This window comes from Gavia stellata, chromosome 4, assembly GCF_030936135.1.
Source record: "Gavia stellata isolate bGavSte3 chromosome 4, bGavSte3.hap2, whole genome shotgun sequence".
In the NCBI taxonomy this organism is placed as follows: Eukaryota; Metazoa; Chordata; class Aves; order Gaviiformes; family Gaviidae; genus Gavia; species Gavia stellata.
Genome location: NC_082597.1, coordinates 54290942 through 54313720, shown reverse-complemented (window position 1 = coordinate 54313720; position 22779 = coordinate 54290942). Strand labels below are relative to the sequence as shown.

Here is a 22779-nt window from a genome sequence, read left to right as displayed (position 1 = left end):
TAAAAGCAAAATATATGGAATTTGCCCTATGACCAATGCAATAACAAGAAGTGGCAAAGATAAATCAGATCTTCAAAGCTGTATCAATAATTAGCAAGAGCCTATCTAGTTATGAAGGTTCTGGATTCCAGGAGTACCCAACCAATCCTCTAACAAGGCTGTGAGACCAGCATTAGCAAGGTGAATACATACTCTGAGAAATGATAAACTAATTTTTAATTTTTCCACATCTGTAACAAAGAATGAAGGCTGATGCATCTTTGTAGATACTTCAATCATTCTGTGGGAAGATTAGATAAACTGCAAGAAAGCTGAGAAGAAAAACAAACCTTCCATGACATGAAATTCATTTGATTACTAAATGCTGTCTTCCAATAGATATGACTTGCTTTTTAAATACATGTTTGTGTGGTTTTTTTTTAATTCCTTTGGGAACAAGCTTACATTCAAATGAGGTTGTGATACAGAAAGAACCAAGAGATGGCAAAGGATGGCAAAGATCAGATTCCTCCCCCCCACCCCAAAATGTGATTTGGTATCACTGGGAGGAGAAATGCTTTTTGTGAAGCTGCTCTTTCAATCGCTGTTGTCCCTTCAGGATATTTCATTTATGCTGCTCCCCCAATACACTTTTTTAAAAGATTTATGTTTGCCCTTTCTCAGTGGTCCTTCAAGTTGGTGCATTTCAAAATGTGTTTACGCAGAAAGCCTATGAACTGCCTGTGCTTTTTGCTAAAATTCATCAATCATACTTGATATTTTGTGAGATGGACTTGACTCAGAAGGAGCTGGAGTTTCAGATCCATGCCCAAGGCACAGCCTCTTGTTAGACACTACTACCAACAGGTAGCACTGCCAAGTGTACTAATTTCCAATCTTTAAAGGGAAAATACCAGTTTTTTAACATCACCAAGTCAATTGCATCTTTTAACTCATGCTAGTGGTTTACTGTATATTTTGAAGTGCCAGTTTGTATTTTAGAAAAGCATCCAAGAGAACAGAGCACTCTGAGGCTAAGCGTCTGCCTGCTGGAGGAAGAAGAGAGATGCTACACCAGCCAACAGAGCTGCCTCTTACACTACTGCAAAGCTGTCCCAAGATCTTACAGGTTACCTATGAAAGGAAACAGCCATTCTAACTCTTCGTGAACCAGCCCTAAAGAGGAAGGGAAAAGTTCTTGTTCTATAAGCAATAAATATAGTCTTCCATCCCTAAAACACAGGCAAAGGCCCAACATTTAGTGCAGGTGAAGCTCATGTGGTGACACTACTACAGACACAGACAGTCAGGAAATTTAGTGTGAAATACCTCCCATGTGCTTGTTTCCCCCTGTTTCTGGGGAGGAGTTACACAAAAAGCTGTCAAGACTGATGGTCCAGGATGCAAACTGGGTTAGCCACTCAGGCCACCTATTTCAGCCAACACCACATTATTTCTAGTCTAGCAGTGTTAATGTGATTAGTTATTCCTCTGATATATTGCAGCTAAGAGAAGTTAGAGGATTTTTTTTTTTACACTACTTTTTTTTTTTGTTACATTTTCTTCTCCCGAAATAAAATTACACATTTAAAAGTAGGCATCTTACTACTCAGAAGAGCAGGATGCCTGTCTTTCACTGCCATCCCTAATAATCTTACAATCAAAGATTAAGAAATTCGTAACAGCTTAAAACAAAGGTCCCAGAGATGAGGACACAGATATTTATATATCGAGCTTTATTTAGAACAGTATCTCCTATACCACTATGAGAAAAAAATTCCACAGGGTTTTAAAAACAGTTGCAATATTAGCACTGAAAAGGCACTGGGAGGGAAGGGTGGGTGTGTGCGATGAGATTTTAGAACAGATGGAGAAATAGCAAGACTTAAAGGACAGGTGCTGTGGATGAAGTTCTCTCAGAAATCATGACAAGATTACAACGAAGGAAGGCAGGCCTTAATAGTAAATGTAGAAAGCATATGGGAGTTAAGGGACAAGACACCAGAGGTAGGACAAGGAATATCCATAGCAGATTTCTAACAGTGTGACTTCAATCTTGACACTGATATAATTTTTTGGAAATTAATCTGAAATCAGACTTCCATTTACTTTCAACCTAGCCGCACCACTCCGGGTACATTAAAACACACCACCTCCACAGCAACGGAAGCAAACAAGCCAAAAGTCTATTTTTAAATTGAGTATGTTCCATATTGTGCTGAACACTTCACCTCTTCACCAGTAAAACAGAAAATTAGTTATGATGGGAAATAAAAGGAGAATGAATTTCAGGGATGGAGGATACACACAGATACAAAGCACCTCCTAAAGAAGGGGGGTAGAGGCCCGAGAACCTCAATGGAAAGAAATCGGATGCAGCGGGCATAAGAACTGATGAGAAGAACAAAGTACTCAGTGGCAAAGGCTGCACTAAGAACAGTCATCTTTACTGAGGAAAACACTACACACAGGGTCTATGCAAGGGTCAGTAAAAGCAATACTGGAAAAAGCTGAGAGTCATTTACAATTTCATTTTACAATTTCAAAGCAGTGTTCAGGCCTTTATTTTCAAATGAGGAGTGACCTTGGTATCAGGGTAAACACATCCACTTCTGGAGAGGAGCTTCTCTGCACTCTGGAAAGATACAGACTTTTGGAGGTACCACCCACAACTAATAGTTGTATCAGCCAAGATTTTCACCGTATTTCCTATTTTCAATATTTATACCTAATCAAAGACTTCAGCTCTAGGCATCCATAGATCTAACCAGGGGCACAGAAAAGATGACATTCAGCTGCCACGCTTTCTGCCCAGCTGCTGTCAGAAAGTCAATCATCAAGGAAGACCATCAAGTGAGCAAGCAGTCTTCTTTAAAGCATTAGGACAGAAAATTAATGGACTAATGCATCTCTCACTGTTAAGAGTAAGGCCATCAACACTTAAAACCAGTGTTAAACCTTTCACATACTGTCAGGTCAAGAGGAAAAGTGTAGCAAAATCACTGCATCCAAATAAAAGGGATGTGAGGCAGCACTGTTGAAGTCACATTGCCTGTTGCTAGGGTATGGGATTAAATGTATTTTGTACACAGCATTCTGAGAATTTTAAGTTTTAAAACATGCTGAATTCAACAGTCACACCACAGGGCCAGACCCTCTTTTAAAAAGGCACAGTAGCAGAAGCAGAACCCGCCCCCCCAAACCCCATACCAAATTATCCTGAGACTACAGAAAAGTGTCAGATGCTATGCTGCAAATTCAATTTTTTTTGGTTCCACGACTGTACAAAACAAGACGGGGTTTTTTTTCTTCAGAAGACAGAATCAACTATTAAGAATCAATGCAGAAAGAGGAGACAAAGTCAAAAGGACAAAGGTCAAACAAGAACTGCATGCCCCAAATGGAAATAAGGTTATGTTTTCAGGAAATACCAAGTCAGACAAGGACACTCAGTATTAAAGGCAAAGCATGTCAATGCCAATTCTGATATCTCATCCTTCTATGGTCTAAATAAAGTCTTTTAAACAATATGATCATAGCCAACACATAGGTATCTTCCCTTGTTTTACTAAAATGTTGTCCAAAAAGTAGCATTAGGCAAGAAAGGATTTGACAAGTTCAATAGCTGGGGGCACAGAGGCCAAAAAATTTAAAGTGGGAGAAGGGGCAACACCAAGTTGTTCAGATATGGAAGAGCTCAGGAATTGAACTAAGTGGGAAGAACTTGAACCTTCTTAATATAACCTTCATTGCTTTGCCCTTCCTGCTACCGCTTCACAAAAACCTAAATGCAGGCAAGACTCAGAAATGTGCACACTAATCAGTGTCTTGATAAGGAATGCAACACCACTACCATGAAGACTGCTGGATGGCTTGCAAACTTAATAGAACTGTCTACCTATTCATTGTCTCAATCTCATCTTTAAATATATGTAATTCCATCAATTAGGCTGTGCATATTTAAGAGATAAGGCACAACATCAAAACAAAGAGGTCTTGAGAGAAAAAAAATTTTGATTTGTCAATTATATTAAACTACAAAGACTTACGACATTCAAGCCCCCTGTTTTGAAGTTTCAGGAACAGTTCACAGAAGTCTAACTGCAATCTCCACATCAATGGACTTCATGGCTAAAGTAACTTGATGGATTTTACAGTGGTTATCTTCAAGGACAACAGGTGAAACTTTTTTCTTCCCCTACCCTAAAGAGGATTTAATTCTTCATGCTTCCTACCTGTCTCTGTGTCCACTTGACTATTTCCTCTTAGATTTCTAAAATATGCATGGTATACATTAACTGCCTGTCTGTGCTCAAGAAGTATTTGAACAATGCTCTGAGATGTATGGTTTAATTTTCAGGCTGCCCTGTGTGGAATAAGGAGTTGGACTTGATGATCCTTGTGGGTCCCTTTCAACTCAAGGGGTTTCAGTGATTTATGTGGGAAAAATATATAGACAACATTGTGTAGCATTAGTCTTGGAAGAGTTCAAATTTTAAACTATTTCATTATTATTGAATTGATAAGTTCTCACAATTAAGTTTCTCATTTGGAATTATGTTCAGGGTAATTATGAAATTAATAAATGAAATAACAGCCAGTATTTCAAAATGTCAAGTACTTAATCTTGCATAGAACTGACAGGAAAGGCAGACTAACCATTTACAACTTTTTCCTCATACTTTTAACTGTGGGAAATTTGTTCTTATACTTCTTCTATGTAATAAAATCAATGATACCAACCACTCAGTAAGCTCAAGAAATAAAACCAAGATATTTCTGGTTTCCCATTATTAATATGCATTCATCTCATTTTTATAAGCATCTGTCTCAAAACACACCATTAATCTGAGACCTACTTTACTCTATGATCCAATACTATACCTATTATTTTAGAACACATCACCAGGCAGTAGGGTAGCAAAGATGAGAGCATATTAGCTATCAAATTACAGAGAGTTTCTTGTTATCCTAAAGTAACATAAAAATAAAGGCACACACCTGCCCACATTGCTGTCAGTAGATCTTTCCTTTGCCATTATCTGCAGAATAAAGGATAGCTGCTGTCCTACATTCTTAGGATAGCTTGCACACAATCTAGGGTAAGAGTGCTTTTAGCAACAATCACGCTGTCCATGAATAAGAAGTCACTGAACTTTTCTCCTGAAGCACAGTTACACAGTTATAATTCCATAGTAAATCATCTAATCCATCCCACACCAGAGAACAGCAACAAGCCTAAATTGTCATTTACAATGAGAACATGTAACATCTGCCATGGTTTGCAAAATCATACAGTGGGGGGTAAAAAAAAGCTAGTTTGGGAATCATTCAATCAAAAAGTTCATTTAAATATGGGTTGGGGACAAATGTATGCCTGATAAATTACACATTTCACATATATGCATAATAAAATTATGTAGTCAATCATGTGTCATTGTGTCATTTCACTGGAGACTGCAGAATGAGTTTAATAAATACTACTTCCTCTGAGAAACAGGCTACCAAATTCCATATAGAAATTATTTTTAAATGAGAGCTTAAAAAAAATTTAAAAATATAGGTAATGCCTGTGTTCCTCCATTTAAATTTGGTGCACATCACAAAACAGCCCTACCTGGAGCTGTGGGGTTATGAATACAGCACAGCTCTGATTCTCAACTAAACAAAAAGTAGCTTCAGAATATTACGTTTAACATGTCAACACACGAGCATTTCAAATTCATGTGAATATTAATGCCTACCTAAAGCAGAAGCAGCAGCAGTTTAAAAGATATTGTTTTCTTCATACAGGTTTCCAAGCCACAAATACACTTAGTGAAATCAATGAAAATTGGATTTAGAAAGCCTAGAAAATAGTATTATGACTTCATATGAAGTTAGTAAAGTTTTTAGATCTGCTTATTTTCACATAAATTAAATAGGAAAGTTGAAAAGGGTTGATTAAATACAGCAGGCAAATGCACACAATATATTAATTTTCTTCTTTTTTTCTTTTTTTTTAAATGACTGGTCCAGTGTTATCTGCTTTAGGAATTTATAGTCCTGCAAAAAACTGTGATCAAAGACCTTAGGAAACATGCAACTTGGACAGCAGTTGAGGGTGTCTGCTAGAAGACGGAATGTGAAGTTTCATGTGCACTAAGTTTCTTTTGCTGCTACATCTGAAACAGCTGAGTTGATGACATTTTCTAAAACACCCTACTACAGACTAACAAAAGAGCTAACAAAAAGGAGTTTCCGGTATACTACAACTAATCTCTCCATACTGCTAAATGGCTATTATAATATGCACTGCCTTTCTAGCAGGTCAGCTGGAGTCTGTTATGAAGCACTGTAATAAAGTCCCATTGACATGATTTCTCTGTACTTGTACACCACTTTCCTCCCCCAACCCCACCAGACAGCTGTATCTGTAAATCAAATGAGGAAACTAGGAAAAGTCTATAATTACCTGCTACTGATAGGTTAAAAGCAAGGATAAAGAACAGGAATTATTCTTTCAAAAAGAATATAAAAGGAATTTGTTGAGAGACCTGTACACTAGATACGGATTTGAAAAGACAGAATAATCAATAAATTGGAAACTATTAAGTCAGCACACGAGAGGTATGAAGGCATCACCTGACTTTCAACTTATTTGTACTTCTGAAGCAGTTAAATCACTAAAGAAAACCCTACGCACCAAGTATCACACAAATAATACAAATCCATAACCCAGTGAACAAGACCAGAACTATTTGAGATTTCAGATGATTTCTGACAACAGGAAAAGAAAAAGGAGTAATCTGTTTGTATAAATGATATCAAAGCTGACATGCAGATCAGATGAGAAGTGTTTGCATTGCAGCAACTGCTGCTATCTAATTGTCAGCCAGGCAACTAGCAATGTTTTCTATAACAAGAGATTAAGACCAACTCAAAGGAACTTTCCATAGGACTACAGCAGATACTTTTTTTCTGTTTTTAGCACTGTATCTGCCAAAAATGTTTCGAGATTAATTGGTTCTACAGTTGCATACAAAAAAGGATATACTTAAGTATCAACTCTGTTGCCTTAAAACATATGGGGGAAGTACATGGCATGGGCTGTGTATCAATCAACACCACACAACTGGCTCTTCAGGAGTTGCACCAAGGATTTGAGTCTTCTACAAACGCAAAGAGGTCCACTTTCAAACTGCCAAAGGTAATTAAAAATAATGCAATTTAAAGAATACTTTCGCTAACCTAGAATCAGCCTGTACTACAAACAGATCCTTTTCAACACTAAAGGTATCTTCTGGACTAGAGGGGCCAGAATAATGTCTTGTTACTGGCCCCTTGAACTAGCAATTTTTATAATTGAGTGGTAAAAATCTAAATCTGATGTCTTGCAACGTTCCTGGAAGTTCTATGGAGTTTAGGGGAAAGTGAGCAACAATTTGCAGTGCTATGGATGCTGTGTTTTTGACGCCACATCAAAAATAATTTTTTTTTAACACTTCAGTGTAACCAGTATCAGTCATTTTAGTCTAAAAACTTTGCCACTACCAGTATAAAGAGTTTTTAACTACTTGCATTTGTAATCTGGGCCAAGTGTTTATACTATGAATCAGCCTAAGGACCCTACAACAATACTGAAGCTTCAACAAGCCTTCAAATAGGACAAAGTACAGGGAGGAAACAGCCAAAACTAGAGCATCAAAAACACACAGTGACTTTTTCTAGGTCATTTTCCTATAATATAAGGTGTTCTCAAAACCCATGAGAAGAAAATAACACTGGCAAAAATCAAGCAGCATTTTTCTCCATCTCAAGACTACAAAGAGCTTACAGAGACTTTTGACCTGCAGTTTGTTATACACCTAATACAATTTTTTTTCCCTGTTAGGAAAAGAGAATCTGTTTGGGCCAAGCTAAATCGGAAGCATGCAAGGACTTCAAACTCCAGAAGTGAATTTTTAATTAAGACAATTATTATTACAATTAGCTCCTTAGTTGTAACATTTGCTTCAAGAGCCTATCAATCCCTTCAGGGCAGCCTGAACTGGTCTGACTGCACATTTATTTTCCTCCAACATCACAACCCTCACAATCAGGATGAATCCTCTTACGCACATTGCAAGCATCCCTTCAGTGAAAGATTAGCATAATATTAAGGCCATCTGAAGTACAGAAATGAACAGCACTGAATGTTTTATTGTGCAGCCATTTGGTTATGCGCAAGAGGGAACAATGCAGCCAAGACATCTGGCACAAATTACCATCATTAAAATTTTTTGCACAATTGTAAGAACTCTGGTCAGCACCTGCACGTCGACGTGGAAGTTGCAATGCGCTTCCAGGGCCTACTCTTAAGGAGAGCCAGTCTGGCAAGACTGAAGAACCAAAGTACCAATCTGCTTTGGCACAAAATTAAGCGGGCACAGAATACTCCACCTTCCTTATAAAGCTCAATATTACAAGGCTAAATATCCAGATACTCTTTTTTTAAAAAATGCAAAGGGTCTATTTAAAAAAAAAATTCCTCCCTCTGTTCAAAAACTAGTATGACAGTCAAGAGGTACCGCTTTACCACTTGCAGCTGGCTATTCGCTTTTCCTGTCCTGGCTCAGAGAAGCCGAAAGCATGAATTAAGTCATATTCATGGCTGTCCCGATTCACCTACCTGATATAGGGATCCCTCCCAGACCTGTGCTGTGTTGTGGTGGGAGATTCAAGTCCAAGAAATTACTATTTGAGGTGGGATTTGCTGTGTGGTTCAAGTGCATGATGCTATTGCGTGGGAAGGCCATCCAAGGATAGCGAGCTGCTTGGCCTGGAAAACTGAAGGAGTTGTAAACTGCTCGATGCTGTTGAAACTGTGGGAACCTCTGTGGCATGACTGGAAAGGTGCTACTGAGAGAGTTGGCATTTGTGGGTGCAGCAGGATGCAGGAATCCAGAGCCTGGCCCTTTGGCAGTTGTAGTGTGTGGGGTAGGGTTCTGAAGAGATGTGGGCGAGAGGGAAGGTTGGTCTTGCACTGACAGTTCCTTCTCAATCAGGTCTGCTAAGGCTTTGCGGGTGATGTCAAAGGGGTCAAACCCTAAGTCGTCCTCTTGCTGTTTGGAGGAACCAAATCCAAAAGCCGCTTGCCAGTCTGTAGAGGAGGATACTGGTATAGTTTCTGTAAGAGAGGAGAGGAACAGGATTTAGAACAAGAATTAGTAAATATCTATATAAAAATTTCAGCCTCAGTGCATTTGAATCTATATTGCCAGTTACCTTTCACATAATACTTCTTTACACATTCCCCAAAGACACCTTATTCATCAGCTTAGAATGCCATTTTCAGATCAAACTATTACAGATTTCTACTTAAGGTGAAGTAGTAGAACTAGCAAATAGTATTTTTACTGCAGAATCTCTCTGTTCCTGAACTACAGAAAAGCCTTATCAAATAAGTATTGTCAGTAATAGCACCAAGGAGAAAGAGACCAATAAACAATTGCTTAGAACCTTCTTTACACCCATATTACTTGATGGAAGTGTGACCAAGCAGTTTAAATAAGCTTATTATTCAGTTTAGTATTTTGCCTTCCAGTATTAATGCTGTGCTTCAGCTCTGCTGTGCAAGAAAGGTGGGGAGGAGATGTTCCCTGTCAAAGGGGGAACCCCTGAGCAGTGGTTAAACACCACCCCCCCCCAAAACCAAAACAAGCAAAAAAGCCACAAAAACCCCCCAACTGTCAACCTTCCGTTATGAAGAAAACCAACACAAATTCCTTTTGTTTTATCAAGGTGTCTACTCAAGAAATAAGGAACTGCATTACAAGATACTGTTAAATATTTTGAGGCAGTGATGCAAAAAAGGGTTATCAGAATTTCCCTGCATTTTCAATTACTACTTCATTATACTGTTCAAGTTTCTTATTCAGGTTCAGTGAATGCTGGGTCTAGTTTCACAGTATTTTTGCTCAAAACTGTGGTAATGCAAGTTGATGAATACAAGGTAGTATCACTCACATTAACTCCCTCTGCTGGTAGGGAACCTGGTCTGCTGCTTTAAGTAGTTAAAATTAAGCTCAGTATCCTCTCTCAGAAAAGAAATCTACACTTCTATTTTCACTCGAAAAACCATGATAATAGATAAAGAGTTGCTAGACAGACAAAAACTTGTCCTTTGTATTCTTATTTAAACAACAACCATATATTTTATATTAATTATGAAACAAACAATATGTCTACTACCTGGAAATTGTCTCTCACTGCTACTTAATCCTCACAAAATTGATGCATATAGTACCCTAGTAGCAGGTAATTTCCTTGGTAATAAATATTGTTTACAAACAGGATTATGACATCCAGAAGTCAGATAAACATCAGAAGACAACTAATCACTAAGTAAACCAACTGTGTCCTAAAGTATCATTTACTTTCTATTTATTACTGATATTGTTTCATTTAATTTTCTAACAACTCCCTCAGTTTTATAATTTGTGAGCTCTTAAATACTGGTAACCGCTCCCAAGACTATATAAATACACCTAAAATGATGTTTCATTCACATGAAGTGGTATTTCATAGGAAAGTACCTGGAAAATACCGGTATCTTTCAATTGATGCAATTAACCATATTAATCTTTTCTGAATGTATATACTCTCACTTCAGAAGGAGAAAGATTAGGCACCTTCAGATAACTATGCAGGATACTAAAGACAATTCTGAATTCCACTGCTCAGCTTCTGATGTTAGAATTATAGATTATAACAGATTATTACACCAACATATACTGAGACCATGTATTATCCCCACTCTCAATAAAAACATGTAACGTTAAATATTAACCATACATGTCACATCCTATTATTTAGACAGGCACATGGCTAAGAAAAACTAAATAAACACTGATAATTTAGCCCTGCAGCTGGAAAACTCTGTAAAGTTTCTTTTAGAAGAAACCCTAACATCAGTGCAATTGATTTGTAGTTAAGAGACAAATTGTAATCATTCATGAAGGGGGAAAAACCAGTATGGAGCAAGTCCTAGAGTTTTTGGTTCTACACAGATTTAGACACCAGTTGCAAAAGCAAGTAACACCCAGCCATGTAACCTGTGTACATACCTGATGTGAAGAGACTCTGTGGTTCTGGTGCTGTGGGCCAGTCATGTGAAGTCTGTGGAGAGCTGGGGAATGGAGGAAGCCCACTAGGGATGGGGTTAGGGTGCCGAAAATTGTCAGAGAAGAGTGACTGTGATTCTGTTACAGCCCCTTCAAAAGGGGACCGTGCACTGTGATTAGATGAACTGATGGGTATGACTGGATTGGGTTTTGTTAAACCAGGCGGTGGTGAAGGTGTGTCACTGTTTGTTATCTACAGCCAAGAGAGGAAGAGAAACAATTAAGACATGAGTGTTTATATATATATATATATATATAAAAAAAATATTCTTCCCTAACACTTCTTCACTAAAAATTTCCTCCAAACTTTTGCCTGCAGTTAGGTTAGTTAATACATAGCTCAGTACAAGGTCAAACAAAAATCAACTTAGCAGTAGCATTTTAGTTTTGTTTAAAATTATGATACATTTCAGAAAGTACTTGCTTCTCCAACTACAAGTTGCACCAAGCCCTCAAACTCAATTCTTACTTTCAGAGCATTTGTCTTTACATCTTACCTGCTGGGAGCTGTCACCGTTTCCTATACTGAGGGAATCTGAAGGTTTGTCGATAGGGCTGCAAAAGTGGGAGGGGAAAAGAGACAGTAAGACACTCAAGTATTTAACGTGAAAATGAACATTTGCTTTTGTAATGGTAGAAAAGCCTTGAAATAGAGACAAAGCAAAATTAATTAGGAGGAATTAAGAAGGAAAAAAGTCCACTTATTGAAGAAAACAGTCTGTAACAATAAGCATTCCAATCATTTGCCATATACTACAATACTTCTTCCCACCACTCTCCACTCTGCTTGTTGACTGCCCTGTTAAGGAACAAAAGAAAAGTTTTAAACATGTTCATAGTATCTCTATGCCATTCAAAAAACCAGGACTCTTGTACTATGGCAGTATTCCGTAGTAGTCAGTTCCACCTGTGCTACTACTGGAGAGAAACTTGGGAACAGATTTGCTTTCCAAATACCTGTCAGTTCCCATACAAGTCCTAAATAAATCTGGGGAGAGATAAAAGATTACATTAAATATTTAGTCCTGGTGGCAAGTTAAGCTTCCCACCAGCCTTCAAGCTTTAACTAGCAGAAATTAGTTCCAAGGCAAGAAAACTGTGTTTTGAGATGACAGAAGGGGAAAAATGCAGGAAAGGACAAAGCTTAAAAAACTGCCAACAAACATAAAGAGAACAGAAGGTAAGATACAGCAGGAAACCACCTCAGAAAGCTATTCACTAGGAATTAACATGACTCAGCTGAAATGGCACATCTCAGGATTCACAGACATCTGTGAGTTGCCTTAATTATGCTAAATACCACACTAATGAAACAGTATTAGTTCAAGTTCAGATTAAAATATCTGCTTCACAACTTCAAGGTACTTTCATTTTTATCTGCCCATAAGAATAGATGCACAAGCATCAGGCTGCACAGCCCAAAACACTGGTCCTACAAACAAGGACCAGAAGAACATGAATTTCAGTTCCATTATGAGGCCAGAATGTGATACAAGTTGAATTACAGGCATGATGTGTTTAGCACAAGACAAATGTATATATAGTAATTATTTTAACTGGGTGCAGACTTCAGATTCTAGCTATACCTGGTTTTCATAACACCTCTTGCTGCTTCAAAGTTTAAATATTGCACAGAGCCACATATTAAGGTCAAAAATTCATAAGATTGCTTCCCCCCATATTTGTTCTCTCCACCCCAGATTAACTAGAGTTGAAACCCAGCAGAATTAATTCTTTTCCATTCTAAAGGAACTATATAAGAGTAACCCATCCAAACAATTTTTATGCAAAAGAACACTATGTCAGTATCTCAAAAAGATACCTGAAGCTGAACTGTTTATGACTATAAAAGAAAAATCAGAGGAATATACTTGCCAACGAGCATTACTCCAGTGAAGATTTACAAATACTTTCTACTCAGCAGTCGAACAGCATGAATAAAGTTCTTCCATTTGGAACAAACTGCCTTGGGTTAGTAATTTCTGAATACCTATAGCACAAAAGTTTGCTGTAGACTCTTCACTACACAATCATTCTGATTGTAGAGCTGATATTCGAGCCAAATCCTTTTCCCAAAGCTGCTGACAGAAAGTCACAATGCTGCAGTTTCAAAAGCTACCTGTCATTAAAAGTTGTCTTACAATCTAAGTGCTGAAAATGTTTATTATAATTGAACCTGCCTAAGGAGCCTTCAATTTTAAGACAGGCTTCCAGCCCTCAGGAATGAACAAGATTTATTATCTATTGGCTAAATATTTTTACTTACATTTAGTACGTTTAGATAAGAAGGAAGCTGCATGTCACTACTGAGATGCAGCTATAGGATCTCTGATCATACCTCAGTGGGACTGCTACTAAGCCTAACAAGAAGGTACCACTTTCAACAGCACTCACAATGCTAATGCATCGGTTCAATATTGATTTAAAATTAAGATCAGCTATCTAATCAGCAACACCACTTCTTGAAATACTAGGGTTTACTTTGTTATTTTCCCATCCAACCTCTGAATGAGCCCAACAGATATTACCTAAGGGGGTCCATAAAAAACGAAACAGCATGACTACAGACTACCATCAGAACTGCAAGTGCTGCTTATGATGGAAAAGGACAACAGTTCTATTCAAGGAGGGCACCAAAAAAGGAAGAGATGTTGGTTAGCAATAACGAAGTTACTGCAAGCAGATTAATTACTTCCTCTGCACAAAGAAGCTTCAGTTGAATCTGCTGCCCTGTTGTTCCTTTTACTGAGTGATAATAATGGAACCCTTACCTCTGCAGTTGTGTTTCTGGAACACACCACTGTAAAGAGATGACAGATATTCAGCCTTAACATTTAGTTTCCTTCTTTTGAAGCTCTCCCAAGTGACAAGCCTCCTGATGTATAGGAACTAGTGCGTTACTTTTGTGGAAGCTTCTGTATAGAAATGAAGGGCTCAGCTCTGGCTGGGACCATGAAGCTATATAAGCTGTTGATCCCCCGGTTATTCAGTTCCCCTCAGCCCTTACCTGTACCATCACTTACTAACTTCATGGTAGGGTTCTCCTGCACAATCTGCCAATCAGTCTTTTTGACATGGGCTAAGCTAAGCCCAGCTTTTTGTGACCTGATCAGGATTTGAATCCAGCTCTCCAACCAGAGAGAGACTGGGGAATCATTCCCTCCACACCAATCAGTGAGAGAGAAAGCAAGCTATCTGAAGTATAAAAGGCAGCACAATTACCCGAAATCTGAGTCTGCACCATCTGGAGTCATGTGTTCTGGGTCTGTGCCATTTTCTAATATAGGAGGCGTTTTCCTGTGTTCCATTGTTAAACCGTTGGCTGATTTACTTGAACTCTGTAATGATGGCCAGGCATCTTTGTAATTACTGTTGGGTCTGGAAAAAGGCAAGAGTAAAAAAAAAAAAAGAAGAGTTCAAGTTATGAAGAAAGTGTTTTTAAAAAATTGTAAGCACTGGGGAAATGAATCCTTGTGCCAGGCAATCAATAAGAATAGATTTATCTGGATATTATTTTTCAGATTTTAAATGGGGATGACTTAAAAAAAGAATTAGTGGGGTAGGAAGGGGAGAGAGAAAACTGGGGCGAATTCCGTTTTCTTCACTGAATAGATAGTTGCTGTGCCAATGCTGAAGTCCAAACTTGTCCATTTGGGGTAGAGGAAAAAAATTAGAAAAAACCCCCCAAAAATCCATTGACAGTTTCAAGTATTCAGACCTACACACACCTCATTTAGGATTATTTGCTTTATCCCATAATTATTTGTAAGCTCTGTAAAGAATGAACTAAGTAACTTTTTTTTAAATAAGTGTTTTGTATTGCAGGCCCTATCAAGCCTGGCCCCAGAAGTTTGTGTTTTATACCCACAGAAGAGTCCACAGCTTTACTAACAGACCATGAGACCAGTCAGACCAACACACTGTTCATTCAAGTTACTGCTCCCTTAATTTCTACTTTAAAGCCATAATTACTTCCTTTTTATAAAGTAACATTAAATTTCATTTCAGAGTACACTTCTGAAAGAAGTTCAAGAGAGGACTCAAAAGCCAAGTTTTTGCTGAAAATAGTTACATTTCATACAAATTTAAGCAAGCTGGAATATTATCTATAACTGAATGCATTCAAATACAGTGTCATCTGCTAACCCTACAATCTTACTGTAAAGATTTGCCTTTGTGTTCTCCAGTTCTTTTATATTTTTAGCTTTTCATTTGCTTCAATTAGGATACTGGTTTTAGTGTCCAAGTGCTGTCTTCATAAGGAACAATCTATCAAAAAAAGTTTTTTAATACATGCGTTCCTCCTGATGCCCCCCCTTCATTAATATGTTCTGATTACATGGTCCAACATTTACTCTACATTGCTAGGTCTGTTTAGCAAGTTCACACTCAGAATCTGGACATTCCTATGGCTGCTTATAGCAACACAAGTTTTTCCTACTCCTATTCAGGTAAAATTGGTATCACTAGCTACCCTCAAATCTCAGTATTGTAAGATCTGCTATTTACCTCCATCTTTTCTCATATACCTATACAATATGTATACAGATGAGAGCCTTGACCTGATTTATAGATCTCATCTTTGCTTTGTACACATTTGAAATAAGTTAGAGATAGTGAGTTGATCAGGTACTGAACATCAAGGAATGAAGACATGTCATCACCAGTGCAGTGACAGTCATTTAACATTCTCACCCTTACAAAAATGAGCTGTAATCTAGATATAACAAGACTGTCAATCCATTAACAGATTTATTTTAAATATCAAAATTTATGTTCACTGCAGTGCAAAGCCATCTCTGTACTAAAACTAACTCGAAAATGTCACAGTTAAAAGTCAGTTTTGCATCCAAGGAGAAAGGTAAAGAGAAAGAAACTGGTTTATGTTTTGGGGTGGGTTTTTGTGCATACGGGTTTTTTTTGTCTTGGTTAAGTTCAAAGCCACATGCTTCTAAAGGGCTGTTTGCTAAAAGACCAGCAAGTGTTTCCACTTGTAGCATAAGAAAGCATTCATCTCAGTTCTTCAGGAAAGGGTCAGCAGGAAAAAAAGAAAAAAAGAAAAAAGATCTTGATATGTTTTAAATGTGGAATATACCTCTAGTTGTAAGAGAATGCAGTCACCATGACTATCAAGTGATAACCAAGAGAGGAGCACCCACATACACTAAGTGGCACTGTGGGATTAACATTTGCCTTCAGCAGCAAGAAAAACGGTCTGTGAGTCGGACCTTTCAAGTTAGAACACAATTGTGAAAAAGCATTTATGCACAGTTTAAGAAACTATTTTCTACTACTGGATGTTTATAATTAAACATCTACTATTTAGAACTCAGCTTCTGTTCAGTTCCAGAGTGAAACAAAAATCCTGCACCCCAGAAACACAGGAACATCTACAAAATTGTCAGAGGCTCAGATAAACTGCCAGAAATATTAGTATCATACCGATCAATCAGACAAAAATGAGAACCTGATTGGATAGAAAGCTGCGAGGGAGAACAACACACATTCATCAGCTCACAAGCTACATTTTGTACTGATGAGATGGGACTTGAAGAAGCATTTCAAAATCCCAGCTGCACGAAATTCATTTTGCAACCCTAAAGGTGGTGCCTAGCCATTAGCAAAGAACAGAGTCTGTGTTGTGATGATGCTGTTCAGCTGACAAGAGAAATTAACTCCAGACCACTTACTGCCTTTAGAGCAACACGTCATTTTTACCACAAGTGCCAAAATGTTAGCACCACAGACTGGCCAAGCTCCAATTCATAATTGCTTAAAAGTTTGCTGCAGTTTCAGAGACAGCATTCTTTCCTCACTGGTATCATGTGTCTTGCTGGGATCTAACTGGGTTTTAAATTAAGATTAGTTCACATTTTGAACATAAAATAATCAATACCCAAATGCAGAAAGTGGTATATTCACTCTACTCATTGCAATCTACCTTCCAAGTCAGTACTGAACCAGTGCCCAAGAAATAAGAAGTGGCACAGTCCTTAAGAAAAGATCCAACTGGAGGTCCTGACCACTTGCAGTCAAAGAGTATATGACACCTCCTCCAGAAATTAAAGAAAATAATCCCAGTACACCAGCTGGGACACCAGTTCTCAGAATTATATTCTGCTTATTCAAGCTCCATTGGCAATATTTTAGATACAGTACCCACTTTCTTGCTTAAACTGTTGTGCAGCGATGCTGCCAGCAGCAAATTGTCTAAAAAATTCAGTAGTGGATAAACTGGCACACCAACCAAACCCTCATTACAAGGCCAAGGTGCATACGAAGTACAATCTAAACTTTTCCATTCCACTCTCCCATCTCATCATGAAAACCCTACAGAAAAGAGTGGAGGAAATTATTAACAGGTTTTATTTCTTTATCTTAAATATGACATCGAAGTGGATAATTCACATAAGGACTGATGACCTTAGACTTTCATTTATCTTTGTATGACTATGTACTCATATGGACAGAAATATTTTCATAACTTACTGAACAAACTACTTCAACAGATATTATTTTAACAAGCAATTATAAGTGATATCTGCAATTGCAACACAGTAAAATATCATTTAATATTACTAGATTAAAGCAAGAAATCTTTTATTCACATCCTGTGAATTCTTACTCACAAAAGAAACTGATTTTACTTTAAATTTTCAAGGTCTTTACACCTAGTGTAAGGACTGCACTATAAATCATGGTGTAAAACACACAATAAAAACACGTATCAAGACTATAAGGTGTCTCAGTTGTGGGCGTACAGACTGCATTCATCATGACACCATACCAGGAAAGCTGACATCTGGTCTTTAATAAATATTATGTGTTCATGCAAATATAAAATATAAGGTCTTCTTTCAGAATAAGAATACCTTGTTCTGAACTATTGATCCAAAATGCACACAGCAGAAAAACATTTCTTTACTAAAACTCACACTTACTTTGTATTAGAACAAAGTGGTGCATATGCCTCTGCACAGAGAAAACCAGTATCAGAGTTTATATTATAATAGCCACTAAAAAGAGCAGGCAACTTAGGGGATGCTGTAGGAACAAGAAAATTTTCTTTGTGAATAACCAGAAAGAACGCATAGCCAGGCAGTCCAGCATCACTACTTATGCATCATACCTCTGCAGTGCTGTCACTTTGTTCTTGTTCTTGTCAACTGTACCCGTAGATAATTGAAGAAAGTTGGGGTTTAGTTTGTATAATTCTTGCAGTAGTTTCTGTTCATATTCCTGGTGCTTACCCGCCTAAGGAAAGAGAAATTCACAATGAATGAATACTGGTTTATTATATATTTTTGTAGTTATAAAAAATATTTTTTAATATAGAAATGTACATATGTACGTCCCAAAGCTTAGTAATTGAGCTTTAACAACTTAACAGTTCACTCCTGACAAACTCAAAACAGTGCTTCTCGATCTCAGCACAGACGTGATCTCAACAAATTTAAAGCTTGCCTAGAAATCACTTGGATGTATTTACCAATTTGTAATTTTTTTGAAGACTTCTAAAGCAGAAAAATAGTTACAAACTTATTAGAACTTGCTCTTCAGTCCTGATCAAGAGCTTCACAATATACCTTCTAAATCACAAACAGCTAAATCTCCAAGGCAGTCTGCATTTGATGTGTCAACCATACTAAGTTTTTCAGAAGATGGGAAGGAGCAAGGAGTCTCTCTTTTAAACCAAAAGCTCCAAAATGGATGTCATTTTCTATCAGCTTAGTAAAAACAGCTGAGGTGGTCTGAGTGTTAACTGTCATGTGACAAGGAATATATTTGAGCAATAACTGCTAAATCATCCCTTTTAATAACTGAAATATTGAAAAATTAACTAATTGAATTAAGAATAATTTCTTGCTTTCAGAAATTGACCAACTCCAGAATACTGAATCTGGTGAGTGAAGCAAGAGAGTATTTTTCAGTCTAACTTATCTATAATATTCTGTGGCTATGTATTTAAAACAAAACCAGTTAAGATCCACCCCCGCAACTTTTAAAGTGACATCTGAAACAAAATAAAGATGAGCATTCACATTTTTTTTAGGTTGTTATACAACTCCAACCCAAGAATTACTATTTGCAAGTTAAGTACTGTAATGAGTTGAATCACGATGTAAAATTGAACAGTGAATGTGAAGTTGTCAATAGCTTTTATCTAGAGTTTCCAGATATTAAGAGATGTCCTTTAGCAAAGGAAACAAGTACCAAGATTTATGGTCAGGCATTCTGAATCTTAAGTCTGGAACACATATGTTATTATCCATCACATCTTCAGTACTGATTTAAAAGCCCTCACACTACTTGTACACCTAAAAATTAACATTTTTACATTACTTAATTCATTCCCTTTATAAATGTTTTGTTGGAACAGGAATGGCATTGATGCACAAGCAATGAGGACATCCTCCAACAAAAATATTACAACCTAAAAGAAAACTATTACTTGCTTTTTAAAAACAAATTAAGCAGGAATATTTGATAAAATTCAAAAAACAGTACTGCTGAGAAACTAAATTCCCTTACAGGCTCCTTTAGAAGGGCAACTGCATATCCCATTTGAATACTCCAAGTCAAACACTATTAATATCTCCAGTTTTTTGTTACTTAATTCTCCAGTTCTCCATTACTGGTTCATTCTGAACCTGTCTTTCTCTATGTAGTCAACCTACACAACCCTCAAAAAAGGACACCGAAACATCTAGTGTATGCATCATCTTAGTCAACTTTGTCAGTATCTACACCCACGCTACTATCTACAGTAGAAAAAAAGTGTGGTTCTAGAGTGTGGTTCACCTAAACACAAACTTTGTGAGATATACTGCACCCTGGAAACGCTTCTTTCACCACCCGCTATGAAAAGAATATAAGCAACTAGCTCAGATGCACAGATCTGCACTGCGAACATTAAGCAGCTAAGAAGAAACCTCCCTGGATATCTCATCTTGCTTAAGACCTCAGTGGCAAAAGACTGAACATCGTGGCCAGGAACATTAGGCCAGTCCTAAACTCACTTACCTGTCCCATAAAAGTAAGAAAGAAACAAGATTAAAATCCTATACAGGAGCTTGCAGTGATTGTGCTTTATTTATGACAAGCAATCCAGAGAACAAACTTCGCATCTCCAACCTACCTTACGTAAATTCCCAACCCCACTTTCAGAGACTTCCTGGCGTTCTACCAGTTCTTTTTAGTTTGTCACAATGTTTAGCTCTATTAACAACTATTAAACCCAGAATGCAAGTTCATCCATTGACTATTTTATTTTCTTTTAAATAGAGAATCAAAGTCTGTGACAATGAACATTCAATCTCATTAAATGGACCTGTAAATTCATTGATGCTAACCCGAACTTGAGAAAGCTGGTGCACTGAAAGCACAGGGCACTTTTCAATAGTTGTGTAATTTCCAGTGATTTCCAAGAAAGCAATATGAAATAAAGAAGAAGGTTTAAGGAATGTAACAAGCAAGAGGAAAGGAAGATTCATTTAGGTCACCAAGATCAACTATAAGTATGCATATATGTATACACACACACTTATATATAAAGTACATATATATATAGATATACACTTTATATATATCACTTAAGACTTCTGAAGGAACTCATACGTGACACTGAATTCCTGGTCAAGGTATGTTGCCTATCAATTTTAACTGGCAGTTAGGCCAGAGGACTGACAGATCGCCATTGCCTTCTACAAAATGGGCTGTAGAAAAGATCCTGTGAACTACAGATGGCTAAGTTCAACCTCCATCCTCCTAAGATTATAAAGACTATCTTAAAAAAAAAAATAGAAGTTCATGGATAAACACAATCTGCTGGCAATGAATCTGAACATCTTCTGTAAAGGGGAACCCTACTTCACTAACATGATGGAATTTTATGATGGTGTCAATAAGCATAAATAAAGAGGATCCACAAAATTTTCAAAAAAAGCCTTTGATAAGGTTTCACACCAGAAGTTATTTAAGAAGCTGCCCTGGGATAGAGGAAAGGTTCTTGTGTGGATTGAAGCTGGTTCAAAGATAGAAAGGCAAAGGTAAGTCTTACTGGTCGCTCTTTTACGGTGCAGAAGCAAGCAATGAGGACTGGTGACTGGCATCAGTTTTATGCAACACCATTGGCATGCATGAGAAAGAAGCAAAGACCAAGTTCTTTGCTGACAATACCAAGCTCTTTGGGTAGTAAACTGCCATGCTGACAACGAGGAACTCTAGAACCACCCCAGAGAACTCAGCAAACAGGCAAAAAGGTGGCAAATAAGCTTCACCAGAGACGTGTCAGCTAACACACCAAGGGAAAAGTAGCCTAAACCATACTAACACTACTGATCTGTGAACTGGCTGTTACAGCTCAGAGATACTGAGGTTATTGCTAACAGATCTCTGAAATTATTAGTTGATTATTCACTGGCAACCAAACACAAAAAAATGTGCTGGGCATCACTAGGAAAGGCACTTAAAAACAAAAACCACAACCAAAAACAACCAACCACACACACACAACCCCCACACTACACACACAAAAAATTGAGGACTGCTATATTAAACTTTGCTTCCCCCACATCATGAGTATGATGTGTCTGATTTCTGCATCTCAAGGAGGACAGTTAGAAAGTACAGAGAAGGGAAACAGAAATTATCACAGAAAGGGAGGAACTGCTTTACAAAGAAGTTTAAAGCCCAGAAACTTGTGTTATTTCGAGAGAAGGCTGAGAGAGATAAGATCAAGTTTTACAACATCACAAAGGCAATGGATAAGGTGAATAAGGGTTTTGCTTTCAGGAAGTACTACCATGCTAAGATTAGAGGACACTTGACAAAATTAACTGGAGATCAGTTTAAAACACAGGCAAAAGAAAGCACTTTACAAAACAGCTGGTGAACTTCTGGGGCCTGCTGCCACAAAAGACTATAGGGTTGACAGTATCAGCAGGTTCAAAATGGATTAGATACATTCATGGCTGACAGCTCTATAAAAAAACTAAAAAGCCTAGAAAGGAACATACGCTCAAACATGTATAATGTAACAGATCTAGGTGGTGGGAGAAATACAGGGAACAGGGAAGGTGGCCTGGTTTGCAAGTTCTCCTTGAATTTTACCTCCTATTGCCATTATCTGCAACAAGATATATATACTAGAGGGACTATTCATCTGAGCCAGCAGGCTGGTTTTTTTGATTCATGAAAACATAGCTGAAATCCTCAGAAATAACTACTAATTTGTGGAAAAAATGTTTAATAGATATGGACATTCTTCCTTATTCTCTGGCTTACACCAGCCCGACACATAAAATAAAATCTACTTGTACAACATTTGTGCTAGCAGTAGGGGTAGGGACCACCTGCTTCATGGACAGACCACATGCAAAAATTACAGTATGGATGCAAGGCTGGCATACTTGAGATAGATTTTAAAAGCTTTACCATACCTCATGTAGAGGGACAGACCCAGCCCTCAGAATGCACCACCTTTGAGAAAGTAAAGCTATCCATTTACTTGCTTCCCTACCCTAGATAATAAGCATTTTGATGTTGAGATAGTAAAAAATCCCCCCATTGGTATTTATGCTCTATTACAGTTAACCTCAATGTTTTAATTCCAAATGGTTTCTATACCCTTCACAGGCTAAAAGGGCTATCAGAT

At 37.6% G+C, this 22779-nt stretch overlaps 1 protein-coding gene across 8 annotated transcripts in view; it reads right to left on the bottom strand.

Annotated features, from left to right (window-relative positions):
• The window catches only part of CNOT4 (CCR4-NOT transcription complex subunit 4), a 45817-nt gene that overhangs the window by 10419 nt on the left and 12619 nt on the right, over positions 1-22779 (bottom strand). For 5 of the 8 annotated variants that reach the window (XM_059816166.1, XM_059816170.1, XM_059816169.1 and 2 more), the window contains 4 exons: positions 18253-18377; positions 11621-11678; positions 11067-11316; positions 8630-9127 (listed from right to left, as the gene is read on the bottom strand). In XM_059816166.1, the coding sequence (XP_059672149.1) occupies positions 8630-9127; positions 11067-11316; positions 11621-11678; positions 18253-18377 (931 nt within the window). Of the gene's footprint in view, positions 1-8629; positions 9128-11066; positions 11317-11620; positions 11682-18246; positions 18378-22779 lie in introns of all 8 variants that reach the window. The other 3 variants (XM_059816167.1, XM_059816172.1, XM_059816173.1) reach the window with 1 other exon arrangement.